The sequence below is a fragment of the Sorex fumeus genome, unplaced genomic scaffold, assembly GCF_029834395.1.
Source record: "Sorex fumeus unplaced genomic scaffold, SorFum_2.1 ptg000128l, whole genome shotgun sequence".
NCBI classification, from domain to species: Eukaryota; Metazoa; Chordata; class Mammalia; order Eulipotyphla; family Soricidae; genus Sorex; species Sorex fumeus.
The window spans coordinates 16,090,477-16,106,848 of NW_026606185.1; the positions used below are offsets into that span (position 1 = coordinate 16,090,477).

At 45.8% G+C, this 16,372-nt stretch overlaps 1 protein-coding gene across 4 annotated transcripts in view; it reads right to left on the bottom strand.

The window, feature by feature from the left end:
* MTCL1 (microtubule crosslinking factor 1) overlaps positions 1-16,104 on the bottom strand; it is a 135,404-nt gene extending 119,300 nt beyond the window's left edge. For 3 of the 4 annotated variants that reach the window (XM_056137921.1, XM_056137922.1, XM_056137920.1), the window contains exons 1-3: positions 15,769-16,103; positions 6,745-6,969; positions 4,145-4,303 (exon numbers count right to left, since the gene is read on the bottom strand). In XM_056137921.1, coding sequence (XP_055993896.1) covers positions 4,145-4,303; positions 6,745-6,942 — 357 coding nt within the window. In that variant the 5' untranslated portion in view covers positions 6,943-6,969; positions 15,769-16,103. Of the gene's footprint in view, positions 1-4,144; positions 4,304-6,744; positions 6,970-15,768 lie in introns of all 4 variants that reach the window. The other variant, XM_056137919.1, reaches the window with a different exon arrangement.
* Positions 16,105-16,372: the final 268 nt, after the last annotated feature.

Genomic DNA, 16,372 nt, shown 5'->3' on the forward strand with positions numbered 1-16,372 from the left:
TTTGGATATCTCTTATAAGTGGAATTATTCAATACCTGGCTTCTTTTACTTAGCGTATTTTTGAGGTTTATGCAGTTAAGTGATAAAGGATAATTTTAGCAAAAACAGATTGCAGAATCAAAAGCACAAGGCAGGAATTGAGAGTGGGCAGCAAGCGAGGTAAAGATAATTGCCATTCATTCATTGGGTGATTAGAGGACACAGCACCAGTAACAGCAAGGGGCAAGGCAGAAGCCAGTGTAGGTGGTAGAGCAGGCGAGTCTGTTTCTGAACATAAGTAGAAAGGGCTGGGAGAAACCCAAATGGAGAGCTCACAAGGCAGATGAAAATACAGATTACAGGAGTAATCCCCGCCGCAGCCACTACACTGAGGAGACACAGATTGGTGCTGTTTCACTGTCCTCCAAGGCAAAGGGGGCACACGACATCTGCAACTAGGTTTAGCATTTAGACACACACTCAAGCAGACAGATCATCCTTGCAGTTTTCAGCATGTGAAATTTATCAGATTTCAGAGGTAAGCAATAATGAGCAAGGAGAGAGAGAGAGAGAGAGAGAGAGAGAGAGAGAGAGAGAGAGAGAGAGAGAGGATTACCCTTACCACAGAGCAAGTCTGAAAAAGAGAAAAAACACATTCACCAAAGATGGCAGCTGGCATTTCCCAATCACCATCTCCTCCCACCACCTTTGAACCTGGTTTCACTTGATTCTATCATTTTCTGCTTCCAGCACATTCTGCAAGCGACTCAGCCTCCCTTATTTTGCGATTCATTTACCTTTTGAGTATAAGTATGCAGTTCTACCAGTCTGACTGCGACTCTGGAGGTAAAATACTTACTGTATTCCAATTGAGCAATCGCTCTGAGTAACTGTAATTCACAGAAATGGGAGAATTGATCCCTCCACTTTCTCGTCTCACATCCACCTGAACACCCAAAGCTCTCTGAACACTCACCTCATCCTTGCCTAGCTGTGACTATCAGGACTCATATTTTTCCCCAAAGACCTATTCATATCTGATGTCAAATCGGACACAAATCATTTAAAGGTGTACAAAAGAATCTGTGACTGATGAAAGTCTATCTAATTCAGTTACATATATTTACTTACATGGCTACACAATTTACATAAACACATATTAAATTTGCCAAAGGATAACACCAAAAAGGACAGAGAGAGAGTAAGAGGGAATGTGTCTGCCACAGAGGCAGGGGGTGGGAAGGGGTGGGGGTGGCAGGAGGGACACTGGAAACATTGGTGGTGGAGAATGGCACTGGTGGAAGGATGGGTACTCGAACATTGTCTGATTGAAATGTAATCATGAAAACTTGTAATTCTGTAACTATATCTCATGATGATTCATTAAAATTAAAAAAATTGCCAAAGGAGAGTTGGAGAGATAGCAAAGCAGGTAAGGCACTTACCTTAAGTGCACCCGACCCAGGTTCAATTCCTGGCACCACATAGGTCCCTTAAGCCCTGCCAGGAGTGATCCCTGAGCACAGAGCCAGGAGTAAACCCTAAGCACAGATGGGTGTGGCCCCCAAAACAAAACAAAAAATGACCGAGTATAATTCTAGAGCTGGAGTGATAGTACAGCGGGTAGGGTATTTGCCTTGCATGCAGCCAACCATGGTTCGGTCCCCAGCATTCCATATGGTCCTACAAGCATGGCAGGAGTGATTCCTGAGAGCGAGCCAGAAGTAACCCCTGAGCACCACTGGATGTGGCTCAAAAACAAACAACAACAAAATGACCAAGTTAATTTTAAGTTGTTTTCTACATTTTTAAGGTGAAACTCACAAGAGAAATCTTGAGAAAATCTGAAGGCGTATCTTCTGGCAAACTTGGACAAGAAGAGGAAGTGAATAACTAGGACTTCTGAGTGTAGAAGTAAGAGATCTTTGGGGGGAAAAAAATCAAGTCTCCAGGCTTGAAGATTAATATGGGTATAAAGTAAGGGATTAGAGTTACCCCCAATAAAAGGAAATTCTCAGAATATATTTTGAAATCTTCCTCTGTGAAGCTCAGGGTCCCCTGGTGAGCTACAGAAAAACACAGCACTGCCTTGTCACCTGCATACATGCCTTCCCCCAGCAAGGACCCTGCAGTGACTCACAGAACTTCCTGTCCCATGGAACTCAGAACTAGAGGTGCACTGGTGGGAAAGGGACTGATGAAAGACAAAGATAGCACACAGTAGTTTCAGATAGTTAGAGAAAGTATGAAAATAATTTACCTAAATCCAAAATGATTCCTTAGGAAATTGAGGGGGATGGCCGGGGGCCACCAGGTGTCATAGGGGTGAACAGAAGTGCTGTGTTCGGAGGAGGGAACTGAGACAGGTGCTTTACATGTGAGAACTCATGTTTGAGTTCCAGCACTGTAGGATCTCCCAATCACTCTCCAGAGTGCTCCCCCCCACACACACACATTCACTCAGTCACTCACTCACACATACACAAGCACTGGGACCTGTGATCCCACTTGTTTAGCCCAAATTAAATAAAATGTCACAGAAGTACTAAGGAAAGGGTGGTTGAGGAGAGATGTCACAGAGATGAGAGAGGAGAAAAAAACCCCAGTCATGCAGATCTCTATTTCAGAGGAAAGCCAAGAGTGAGAAAAAGCAGCGAAGGCAGATGATGTGCAGTGATTTTCTGCTGTAATCTATTTGCTTTGCTCCCCAGGACCAAACTGAACCTCAGACCCCAGGAGGGCAGGGCTTCAGCTGTGTCCTGAGGATCTGATGCAGGTTGACAGACATCTGCTTGCAGAGGGAATGGCTGTGACTCAGGAAACTTGTCCCAAGCAGCAAAATGAGTGTGTTAACAGCGAATATGTAGCTTTAGCCATCACCTTAAATCCTTCACCAGCAGTTATTCATTTCTAAACAAATGCTCTGCTTTAATTTTAACAACAAAATAGGATTTATAATACCCTATGCAAATGAATATATATTCATAGATACATATTCAGCTTTCTAGACCACTCTGCTATAACACATGCACTCCCTAAAGCTTTAAACTATGTATATATATATTATCTGTTTGAGTTTTGGGGGGCTGGAGCGATAGCACAGCAGGTAGGGCCTTGCACACGGCCAACCCGGGTTCGATTGCTCCACCCCTCTCGAGAACCCAGCAGGCTATTGAGAGTATCCCGTCCCCACGGCAGAGTCTGGCAAGCTCCCTGTGGCGTATTCTATATGCGAAAAAACTGTAACAAGTCTCACAATGGAGACATTACTGGTGCCCACTCAAGCAAATTGATGATCAATGGGAGGACAGTGCTACAGTGCCTGAGTTTTGGACCACACCCAGCAGAGCCTGGGGTTTCTCCCAGGTGCTGATTTGGGGATCATATGGTATCAGGAACCCAGGCCTCACACTCTAGCACTGGGCCACCTTTCAGGCCCCAAAATTAGCATGTTTAAATCCAATTAGCTAAATAATAGGTAAAGGAAGCACTAATAACTTATCTGTTTACACAGCTTTAATATATAGCCTTATAACATACTTCCAGCGCTTTGGAAGAAATGACTCAAGAAAAATAGCTCCAGTTAAATTATGTATTCTAGCAATAATATAGGTAAAGTAAAAGGTAAAGGCCCTCCCGTTGTTCATCGATTTACTCGAGCGGGCCCAGTAACGTCTCCATTGGAGACTTTGTTGTTACTGTGTCTGGCATATCGAATACGTCACGGGGAGCTTGCCAGGCTCTGCCGTGCGGGCGAGATACTCTCGGTAGCTTGCCGGGCTCTCCGAGAGGGGCGGAGCAATAATATATCCCAACTTAAACACATACAAGAAACTAATAACCAGCTCATCTGCATGAAATTATTTTTTTAAAATAGCTTTAGACTAGCATCCAACAAGACTTGTCAGCAAAGGGCCACTTAACAGTTTAGACTGCAAGCCACATGCAATTTTGGAGAACAGTCTGCCCATTTATTTTGTGTGGTGGTGGTCGCTGGTGTTGTTCACAGTGTCACCCGAACCACATAAATCATACTCAGTTCCCAGGCGAAAAGACGTGACAGCTTGCCAAACCTGCTCTACACTCCACCAAGAAGGGGGTCCACAGAGCCCCAAGTTCCTCCCACGTGAAGCTGGGAGGAATACCCCCCCCACTTGTGCTTTACCTCCTTCAGCCTCTCCAGTTCATTTTGGAGGGCCTGTTTGGATATTTCCACTTCAATCATCTGCTGTCGGAGAGTTTCATTTTCATCTTCAGCTTTAGCACGCTTTTCCTCCACGGTTTCAAGTTCATGGTGCAATCTCACAGATACATCTTTGGCTACCTGTATTGATAATGTTCAAATATTATCAATATATATTATCTTGATAATGACCAAGGTAATTGTCAGGATATATATTTATATATTTCCAGACTCTAATATCTAACACAAGTGTCTCAAAAAATAGTATATTACATTGCACGCTCTTGCAATCTGCTTTCCTTCTTTGTATATTATAGGCTTCTTTTAATATCAATAAATTCTACTTTACATTTTTAAATAAAGTAAGTAGAGGAGACTGCTTGTTTAAAACATGAAAACCACCAATGAACACAAATATGACTTAAGTTGGACTGAATGCCCTAACTACTCATCGAATATCATCACAAATGCCAATTCTACGCAGTCACACATACTTATTAAATGAAAGATTAGAAATTACTGTTGTCATCAACAATAAACATTTTGTTCTCTTAGGTAATACCAGACCAAGCTGCAAAAGTAAATAAACAAATTCTGTTTGCAGTCGATGGTTGAGGTATTCAAGTTGTAAATGGGTAGTTGTGGTAAAATATTTGAATGTTAAAAGCAGTTAAACATGTTTTACTTTCTAAAGAAAATGAGGAAAGAGGCTTTGCAAAAGAAATATATTACCCTAATGTCACAATGAATGACATTTTGTTAATGGTTTATGAATTTGAAAGAATTACAAAGATTCTTGTCCTATTATCACAACGGAAAATTTGAAGAGATTTCATAAGTACTCCCATCCCATAATAAAAGGGGCATTATTCATTATTAATATCTATATAAATTATTTGATAATCAGGGCATGAGAGAAGCCAGGCTGCCTGGTAAGCCAGTAAATGTACAAAGTCTGGGTCTCCTTCACCTCAGTCTCATTTCTGCCAATAGTTTGCAAGAACACTTTGGCTAGTCAGTCCCCTAATTCTCCTTCAGCTGAATCATCACTTCATGGGTCTCACTTGGGTTATGATGATTCCAGAAACTATCCCTAGAAACTTAAAGAACAACTAAAGTATTATACAACTATGGATAATTTTAAGATATTTTAATGTTAAAATATCTAATATTTTAATCTATTGCTAATCAATAGATTGCAGCAAGGAGAGTGCAGGGGTTGAGGCAATATCTCTTTGTGCTCAGGCCTTACTTCTGACTCTGTGCTCAGGAATCATAACTGGTGGTACTCAGGGAGCATACAGGGTGCTGGGAATTTGCTGGGAATCGGGGTCAGCTACAGCAAGGCAAGCACCTTAATCTGTATACTATCTCTCAGGCCCCCAAATTAAGAAATTTTAAAAAATGATTCAAGGCCAGGAATATAACTCAGTGGTAGAGCACTTGCCTTGCATACATGAGGCCCTGACTTGATAGCAGGCCCCATATACAAATAAATATTACCAAAATAAATTTTAGATCTTTGGAAGACATTTCTATATAATTGCCAGACATAATGGCAGGTGATGAACCACAAAAATAGTACAGAAATTTCAGGGGGTAAGGTGTTTGCATTGCAAGTGGCTGATCCCAGTTCAATTCCTGGTACCATATGGTTCTCCAAACACTGCCAGGAGAGACTCCTGAGGACTCCTTGGTGTGGTCCCACACAGCCTCCCTCAAAATCAAAAACAGGGCTAGAAAGATAGTATAGGGGGTAAGATACTTCCCTTGCATTCAGCCAACCCTAGTTCAATCCTGAGCATCACAACGTCCCCCAAGCACCACTGGCAGTGAACCCCAAGCAAGCAGCCAGGAGCAGCCCAGAGCACTGCTGGGTGTGGCCCTCTTCAAAAATCCAAATTAGCAACTGTTCATTATTTTTTTTTTCTGTTTTTTGTTTAGTTTTGTTTGGGGGCCACACCCAGCTATTCTCAGGGATCACTGCTGGCGGTGCCTGGAGGACCATATGGGATGCCGGGGGTCAAACCCAGGTCAGCCAGTGCAAGGTAAGTATCCTACCCATACCATCTCTCTGGCCCATTCTTTTCTTTTTTAATGGGGCTACATTCAGCAGCACTGGGGCAGCAAGGGCCCATTCTGGCAATGCTCCGCCCTGTGCTCGGAGCATGATAATTTGCTACAGTCCCCAGCAAGTGCTTGGGACCAATAGGGCCACATCCAGCAGTGACAGGGATCAAACAGGACCTCACATATGTACGGCATGTGCTCTGTCACTTTACCTGTCTCCTCAACCCTTATTGTTTTTTTAATTATAGAGCCATTCATATCATTTCCTTCATTTTTTTAGGCTTCAAAATTACAGATTGTTTGTCAAACTGACCTAGGTGGTCATAGTCACATGACCACACATGCCCATGAGGCACAAAGAGAACTCTAAATGCTTGTGCAAGGACCTGCGGAGAGAACAGGTGAGCAGGAGAAGCCTGTGTGTGCAGGGGCCCAGGACTGCATTTTCAAGCCTGGGATCAGGTCCAGAAGCCCCTGCTGGGACGCCACATCCCACGGCCCTGCTCATTCACCTTCAGGTCCTGCTCTAGGCTGCGGATAAGCTCTCCGTCCACCTGCCCCGTCTCAGCCACTTTCAGGCTTTTCTGCTCAGCTTTCCTGAGGCGGTACTGTAGGATTCGGCAGTTCTTATTAGCCCGGTCCAGTTCTCGCCGCAGCTCCTGCAGCTGGTAAACGTCTTCCTCCAGGTAACTGTCCCTCATCTCTTCCATTTCAGCACGGAGTTCATCCAGCTCATCCTACGCAAGCCAGACAGAGAGAATGAGAACAGGTCAGCGAAGTCCATCAGAAACCAACGTGTCTGCCCTTCACCTGAGTCAGTAGGGTTTCCGATTGCCCTGTACACGTTCCCAGTTGGTGGGAGGGCAAAGGGGCCTCAGCAGAGGCCAGCATGAGAAAACACCCACCTGATGTCTGTTCAAGTCCTATCGCTACAGAAACAAATAGAGCACAACAGCCTGGATTATTCACTGCAGCCTCGCAGAATGTGCTCCTCACGATGTTCCTTACATAAGCATATTCATACATGCAAATCAGCACCGCAAATAGTGAAGCCTTCAGATTCAAACCCAACACTGATCACAGGGCCCAATCGAGATCCTAGGCAGCATTGGACAGATTCTGCCTTCAAGGAACATAAACTTTAAGTGAAATAACTGTGAATGGTCCTCAAATTATAACATGCTTACAAACATCCCTGAAATTCCCTTCCACAATACAAATCTCAGTATGGACTCTATGACTCACCGTTCTAAAGATAACTCCTTTTGCATCATTTCAGATACACATCGTGGTTTTTTCCATTCACCCAGCCTTCCTTTCCTGTCTCCATGCTACTCTGAACTAATAAGAAAACACGGTGATCACAGAGAAACCCCCTCCTCTCCTCTCCCGTGGCCAGTGCAGTACCCAGCAGCTCTACCACCTGTGCTAGGGAGGCCAGGCCCACGTTTCTCAAGGGAGCAGTTGCAGACATGGGCAAGTCCCTGCAGGGAGCACCTGCTTCCCCAACCCTCTCACCTTCCATGCCCAGTGTCCACCCACAAAGTTGCCCTGTCAGTGGGCAGTTCAGACCCCTCCTCCTTCTTCAGAGACCTCCAGGGGCATCCGTGCTGCATCTCCCACATGCTGCTCTCCCAGCCTTTCCCCTGTGTGGCTGCCCCTAACCCCTCCATGGCATCCTGTAGTTGGGAAGGCCCTCTGCCTGCCGCCTGCCCCCTCCTCCCGCCCACTCTCACCCTCTGACTTGTCCATTTTCTTCCTACCTCTCATCACCATCTAATGTTATTTGTGTTTCTTCCTACTTGTTCTTTGTTGCCCACATAAAAGAGTCAGTGACTTTGGAGTGCTTCACACCACTGTGCCTTCACAGAACCTAGAACAGGGTGAACCGCACCTTGGATTCTCAACAAATATTTGTACAACAGATGAATACACAGACAAGCCAGTAAACACACAGAAGCACCAGATCTTTGAGATGAAATAACTGGTTACAACTGCATCTTCTCTTTGTCTTCTAGTCTAATTATGTCCAGTCCTGCCCAAACCCAGAGTGGTAGCTGCTGTGTGTGAGAGATGAATTCTACAAAAGTGTCACAAAGGATTGTCCTGAGGAGCACTTTGGGAAGAAAGGGATAAAAAATACGTATTTGAGACTTTTTTAAAACATTTTACCTTATCTTTTATTTATTTAATTTTTTTTTTGCTTTTAGGGTCACACCCAGCGATGCACAGGGGTTACTCCTGGCTTTGCACTCAGGAATCACTACTGGCGGTGCTGGGGGACCATATAGGATGCCCGGGATCGAATCTGGGTCAGACACGTGCTAGGCAAATGCCCTACCTGCTGTGCTATTGCTCCAGTCCCAGCATTTGAGATTTTTTTATTCATTTTATCACTGATAGTTTGAATGCCTCCCGAATGGGATTTGCTCAGTCATTCCCATTAATTTTGTTCAATTAACATGGAAGCTCAATCAAAGAGCTCTTGGGCCTCGAGGCCTGGAACTCCTGCCTTGCAAACACATGGCTATAAGTTCAAATCCCTAGTGTTCCATGAGAGTGATCCTAGAAACTTTTCATCTGGGATCCTGGTGCCATAACATCTGTGGTGCCACACAACATCTGCCACATCATAGCTAAGTATGTACAAGCTTTACAAAGCAGCCTTGCAGCCCCCAGCAAGCACCACCACTAAAAAAAAGATGGAGCCAGGAGTAAGGCTTGAGCACAGTCAGGTATGGCTTAAAGAAAAACAAACAATAACAACAAAAAAGTCAGTCATTAGTGTCTGACGTTACTTGTTAATGTAAAGCAAATTATTGTGTTTTAAGTTCTTTTGCAGCACAGGGATTGAACCAAGGATCTCATACATATATGCAAGGTAAGTGCTTTAGCTTTGAGCTATACGCTCACTCAGCTTGAATGAAAGTCGTTTTAAAATGCGAGACAGTCATAGGAGGAGATTATATATATGATATACAATTTCCTATACAATGTCCTAAGTCCAGGACATGATTCAGCAGCAAAGCACATACCTTATATACAGAAGATGAATAATGAGGAGGGGGGTGGGGTGGAGAAGGAGGAGGAGGAGGAGGGGAAGGAGGAGGAGGAGGATGGGGGGGAGGAGGAGGAGGAGGCGGAGAGGGAGGAGGAGGAGGAGGAGGAGGAGAAAAAAGAAAGAAGGAAGAGAACTCATCAACATTATGCTAATGCTAAAAAAATAACTCAACAGTTGAAGGGCTAGTTGAACCCACACCTACAAATCATTTAGCAGGCCAAATGTAAATACTTTTTAAATCACCAACATTAATTGCATTAAGAGAAAAACTAGAGAGAGAAATAATTGTATATATTTGAATCACTGCTTTTATAATATTTTATCACATTTGTAGAGTAGAAAGCTCCCTTATTAGGTATTCTACCATCATTACTAGCCCTATAATAACCCTGCCAGGGATATATCATCCCCATTTGATAAACAAAGAACTAAACCCCTACTGTTTAATGTGTCCAAAGTTTCACAGTTAGTAAATGAAAGCTACGCTGCAAACCCAGACTGTCTGCTTCCAAACACCACCTCCTCTTTGCAGTAAATACCATAAATTACTTGCCACAATATAAATGAAACAATAATAGGACTGAAATTGTATCTTAAGAGCCCACCATCAGTTTAAAGTAATGAAAGCTCTAAGACTACCACTTAGAGCTTGAGAACTGTCTATGTACAAGTATATCAATTATTAAAATTGGTCCTTAGAAAATATTGTAACACCAAGATCTTAAGACCCCCATTTCCCAAATGAGGACACTGAGGTTCTGAGAGTTTCAATGGCTCTCTAAAAGGAGTGTACATAGGAGATGGATCAAGGTAGTGTTGCAACACTTTTCACAGAGTCCTGAAAAAAATCAATTTTCAGGTTCAGTGAAACAGAGTTATAAGAAAAGCAAATTATAACCCATGTAAACTAGTAGCAAATGTTTGAAAAGCAAAAACTGTGATTATTCAGATTAGGGTCCTGATGGATAGTGATTTTCGGGCTAACATAACATTAATTTTCTGACAGCATGCTGGAATTTAAAAGAACATTGTACTAAACCTTAAATATGTCCACTAGTGGAATGTTAAAAAAAAAAAGCCAAATCAAGCAGAACATAAAATGTTTCTAATAGCAATGATTTAGAATAAGTGAAAGTGGGAACTGGCTGTTGGGTTTCATACACAGAAATCAACAAGAAAAACATTGTATCTGCCTTTTGCAATAAGGCATCAACCTAGAGGATATTAAGCTAAGTGAAATAAGTCATATAGATAAAGACAAGCACCAATAATTTGACTCCTGTGAAATACAATTCTTCCCAAGATGCAAGAGCTGTGCAAACACAGTAGAAATGCAAAAACAAAATCGCTATTTCCAAGACTGGTGATGTGGGAAAGTTTGAATTGCTATCTGTAGGGACATCCTGAAGCTCAAGATTCAAACTTGAGAGGAAGTAAAGTTCTTTAAATTTTCTTTATTAAATAAAACATTTCCTTTATCTTATTAATTTGATTATTTTATTTTTGTTTTAAATTTTAAAAAGTTGATTTTTAAGTGTTCCTGTCTATGCTACATACAAGTAAACACCTTTACACTTAAGAAAAGAAAGCATAACAAATAAAGAAACAAAACAAAAACAAAGTCTTAGACTATAAGGACAAAACAGTAGTTATCAGAAAAGAAGGAGTAAATTGGAGTCACCTACATGGTAATGAAGAAGAATGAGCCTTTGGGTGATGAGGAAAATATAGTCTATACATAAAAACAAAATTGCCCTTAATCCATAATTTTGTGCTTAATTAACTCTGTAATAGTCTGACATGTTACATGATCATTGTCTCACTGAAAGCTAAAGCTAGTTGCAATTCACTCTATTTTTAAAATCTTGTAGATTTTAAATGATATCTTGTAGATAAAATGATATCTTTTGATATCATTTTGAAGTGATATCTCAAAGTCATATGACATTAAGTATTCTGCTTTACCTGTAGCTCACACTTGAGCCACTTTCCTTCATCAAGAAATAATGAAGAACTATGTGTGCACTAGAGTAAACCAAGATTAAAATTAAATGTTCTCATGAAACCTCTACGAGGATAGTTTTATCCACAAATAAATAATTTTTTTAAATGCATGGCTTCTTAGTGTCTATGATAAAAACTTTCTGGTAAAAATGTATCCAAATCTGAACCTCCTTGAGACAACTGAAATCAATAACTAATTCTATGTTAATGGGTCCTCTTTAAATAGTCCCAGTTTGACAGCCTGGGCCGGCATCTGTCCACTGTTGTAATAATTCCATCTTCTGGGACTTGCAAACACAGACTATTGTCTGCAATAATATACAAATAATCCACCTCATTTCCCTCTGGACAATGGAAATGTTCTCTGCAGAGTCCCAGCTGGAGTGAAGCCGTGCAGGGGCCGCTACCATTGTCTACCAAGTGACAGTCCAGCCCGCAGCTGCTGGGCTGCATGTGCCCTGCCCTACATTATGCTGCCACCTAAGATGATTACAACCGCTCTTTCAGGGGCTGAATAAAGCATGAGTGTGGCAAGTGGAATGTCGGGGAAGAATACAAATCCTGTCCACTTTGACCCTTCCCAGAGAAAGGGAGGAGGAGTAGGCAGCCGAGGAGGGGAGAGGGTGGAGCTCACGCACTTCAGCTGCTCGGATCTGCTGCTTCTTCCCTTCGTGCATCTGTGACCTGCAGTCCTGGCAGTCACACTGAGCTCAACCACTCACTGCCTGACTTCCAATTTAGACATCTCAACTGGGACCCGGCAGGGTGAGGCTGGGTCTGTGGGGATGGCCGGTGGCCTATAAAACCCAAATGACCTTCCCAGCCACCACCCCTAGGAAATCTCTCTCCTCAAAGAATTCAGTGTTGTCTGCCCTTGTAGCTGGCATGGTCCTGACCAAAAATAATCCTCATGAAATCACTGAGAAAGCAGAGCAAAAGCAAGCTTGCTCTGAGTGCTCCCCAAAGCAACCCGCTCCCGTCAGCTGGACACCAGCACTTTGAAGAATACTATTTGGGGGAAGGTGGCGGGGATGGGGTTGGGGGTGGGGTAGCACTGTGATCCAGTATCCCTGAAAGCATTTTCCAAATAAGTCCCTAAACTCAAAGGGATGAAAATCTCCCTGCAAATCTTCTCTGTGGAAACAGAAAACATAATTAATGTTTTCAATGAACACCCAGGCTTGTCTGACTGTCTCTGAGCACTTGGAGCCAAGCACGGTTGTGGCGGGCAGGTGATGCAGCCTTTAGTGCAGGGACTCATCACTGAGAAACATGTTCGGGTATGGGTTAAGAAAGAAGCCAGGGGGCTAGAGCAATAGCACAATGGGTAGGGTGTTTGCCTTGCACACGGCTAACCTGGGTTCGATTCCCAGCATCCCATTTGGTCCCCCAAGCACCGCCAGGAGTGCACCGCCAGGAATAATTCCCGAGTGCATGAGCCAGGAGTAACCCCGTGCAATGCAGGGTGTGACCCAAAAAGTGCACACACACACACACACACACACACACACACACACACACATACACACACACACAAAGCCAATGCCTTTGGATCACCAAACTCAGCTGGTCACCTGAATATCCAGAGACTCCCACATATTCCTGAATTCATCAGGTCTAGAGGGACAACAAGAAAGTTAGCCTGACTGCTCTCCTGCAAAGAGCCAGCAGCCTGGATTAAGTCCTCTTATACTTTTAAAATCTAGTCCCCTTTAATGAAGAAAGGAGCAGAAAGCAGGGGCCAGAGACACTCTGTACAGACCCTCTAGCACAACAGGAGGCAAGCACTTCTCTGCTGACACTTGCTATTCTAAAATAATCCAACAGTCTGGTCTAAGCTAAGAGAAAGCCACTTGAATCTCCTGATCAATAAGAGGAGCCCTGCTATGGTTCTGCAGACTTTGGTTTTCTGTCCCATTGTCCTTTGGTTCAGTAGCTCAGAAGAGGTAATAGTCCTATACAGCACAGGGACCCAACTGACTCAGGAAAGAATGTAATTCTTTATGTGCTCACAGTCCTCTAGCATATATCAAAGCAAAAATCTCAGAGTCTCTTCTTGTTAGGTAACATCTGAGTTGACGGCTGCTGAATCTAACAGCAAGAGTTCTGGGCAATGTTCTGGAAGCGAGCAGTAGGTCAAGGATACGCTTTTATCAACCATGAGAGGGGAATCCACTGCTGAGCAAAAGAAGTTTCTATTTACAAGGTGCAAGCGCTCCCACTGTCTCTACCCCCACGGGGTCACTGAAGCTTGGTCCTGCACACGTGGGCAGGCTCACTGACCTTTAGGAAAGACTACATGGATGGCCGTGTTTCGTTTTCCAAATGAACCATGAGAATCATGTTCGGGTTTGGGTTAAGAAAGCTAAAGCTTCTGAACCAACACACATGTATCTGCATTGCTCGACCTACTCCTCTTGCCCACTGTCACAGGGACAGCCTGGAGATGAACTTAAGCAGAGCAAATGGCCATGGCACCTATCCTCAGGACACAAGAACACATGTCTCTTAAAGCCAAACAGCAGCAGTGGGACTTATGTGATGGTCCATACAGGGGCTGAGGGTGAGGTGTTCATTAGGGTTTCTTCACCTCAAAGAGAATACAGGGGATCTCCTGGTGAAGCAAAATACTGGGAACATTCTGGGCCATGAAACAATTCCAAGCAAAGCAGCATGCTATGAGAAAATCATCTGTGCTGGAAATTGGGATGCAGACTCCAGAGTCAGGAAAAAGATGCTAAACACCTATTAGCTCTTTGACCTTGGGAAAGTCATTTAAGTTTTTTGGGTTCTCAGCATCTTGTCAGTGGAATTAAAACTATGATATATACAGTACTGATTAACAGGCAGACTGTGTACCACTGGTGGTTCACACTTGGATGTGGTTTAGTTAATGCACACAGCACCTCCGGTGTCATCTTAAAACCCTATATCATGAAGGTCCGCTCAACTGCTAAAGACACGAGATCAGACTCCAGAGTCAGAAACCTATTTATTCACTGCGGATTCAACCAAGGAGAAAAGAGAAAGCAAATACCCAGTTTCCCAGGCAGGAGTCCTGAATGAAGTCTATCCTGACTCTCTGAAAATTAGAGATGCAATGAAAAATACTGTCTCGTAAAATTTTTTTCTTTCTGTTGTTCAGCATTTCAGATTTGGATAAACATCTCTCACTCCGTAGGTCAGACATTAAGCTTAGTGCTAGGGTTTCCACACTGAGCAAACCCATCTCACACCCTGTATTTACTTATGGAGGATTCTCCAAAGTGCCGGCTCCCATAGAGAGAGGCTCAGCCAATAGTTGACCTTTCTTTCCAGCACCTTTGAACACATTCTGTTGCCTATTATATAAGAGCAGGTGACCAAATGCAAAGGTACTGTTGAAAACATCTTACTCCAGTCACAACAAGCTCTCCTTGCCCCTGTTCTACACTGTTTTATTGCCATTAGCTCTTTGCCCAAGTTCAGTGACCAGAACACAGCAGAGAAGAGATCTGGGTATGAGAAGACTCAGCAATCAGCCTGCCATGAACAGTACATTCAGCATCATTCACCTTCCAAGCCATGGTCTCACTAGCCCCAAACTGAACCTCCATGGAAGAGGGCCACCATGGCTGAGAAAATACCACCAATGACCTGACTCCAGATGGGTAATACCAACCAAATGGGAGATGTATTCCCATCTCAACAGAAGCGTGGAGCAGTTTCTTTTCTTTTTTAAACTCATCCGTGGATTAACGACAGATCAAAACCTTGCCTCAGTACAACCCCTGCTTATCTTACCTCACAGGGCCTGGGTGTGGGAGGGGACATAGTTTGCCTAGCAAACACACCTTCCCAACTGTCTAAAGCAGACTGTGCACGTCCACGCTCCGGCTCTAAAAACAAGGGTGGATGCACAGGAGAGGCCCGGGCAGCAGGCCCTGGGGGAGAATCCAGAGACAGTAGCCGCTGCCTAGGGCCTCGAGGGTGGCGGCGTGAGGCGGGGATCAGGTGGCCGCTCCCGACACCAGCGGCCATCAGGGTTTGCAGAAGCTCACAAAGAACTGACCCGCGGGGCTGTAGCCCGGGCCAGGCCACACACACGTTAGCTATGGGGTTCAGCGGCGCGAGCCTGGGCGGTCCCCGCGCTGGAGGGAGCGCGGAGGCGCTGAGCTCTGGGGCGGACACGAGAAGGGCTGGACGCGCCAGTGGCCCCGCGCGTCCTCCGGCACGTGGCCGGCGGGACCTCAGCTCCGTCTGGTCCAGGAGCGTCCAGCTCGCGGGGCAAAGGTTATGGGGGCGCTCCACCGATGTGTCCCAAACCAGTCCACCTCAAGGGGGGCGCAGGCAGAGGCGGAGAGGAGGAAAGACGCTAGACTGAGTGGACGCCTGGGTCCTGCCGCTCTTCCCTGAACTTCTGCCTTTGCATCACCCCAGCGCAGCCTGCACCGGGTCCGCCCGGCGCGGGCGTGTCGGGGCCGCGGCTCACCTTAAGATAGTCGTTCTCGGAGCGCAGCTCCTCCACCTCCCGCAGCAGCTCCTCCTCCTGCGCCGCCGGCTCCTTCGGGGGTCCCGGCGCTGCTCGGCCCGGGGGGCTCCCCACGAGGCTGCCGCGAAGGCCGGGGCAGGCGCAGGCGAGGAGCGAGGGGCGGCCGGGGCTGCGGGCATCGCTGCCGGCGCCGGGGCGCGGGCGCTGCTCGTCCGACAGAGGCTCGGAGGGGCCGTCGGACAGGTCGGAGCTGCTGTCGGCGTGGCTGCTGCGGGAGCCGGGGCCAGGGGCCGCGGGGGCCGCAGGGGGCACTGGGGGCGCGGGGGGCGCCGGGGGCACGGGGCCGCGCGGCGCCCTCCGAGCCTTGGCGGCGGCGGCGGGCGGCCCGGGAGGCTTCCCCGCCCGGGACGGCGGCTTCCTGGGGCTCGGCGCGGCCCTGGTGGCGCCCGGCGGGGGCTTGTCCTTGCAGCCGCCGCGGCGCGGGAGGCGATCGGGGGTGGCGGGCGCGGCGGCGCGGCCCGGCGGCTCCTGCAGGCCGGGTCTGGCGGGCGAGGGCGCGCGCTGCGGCCGTCTCCGCTCGGGGCCGCTCGGCGTGTCCATGGCC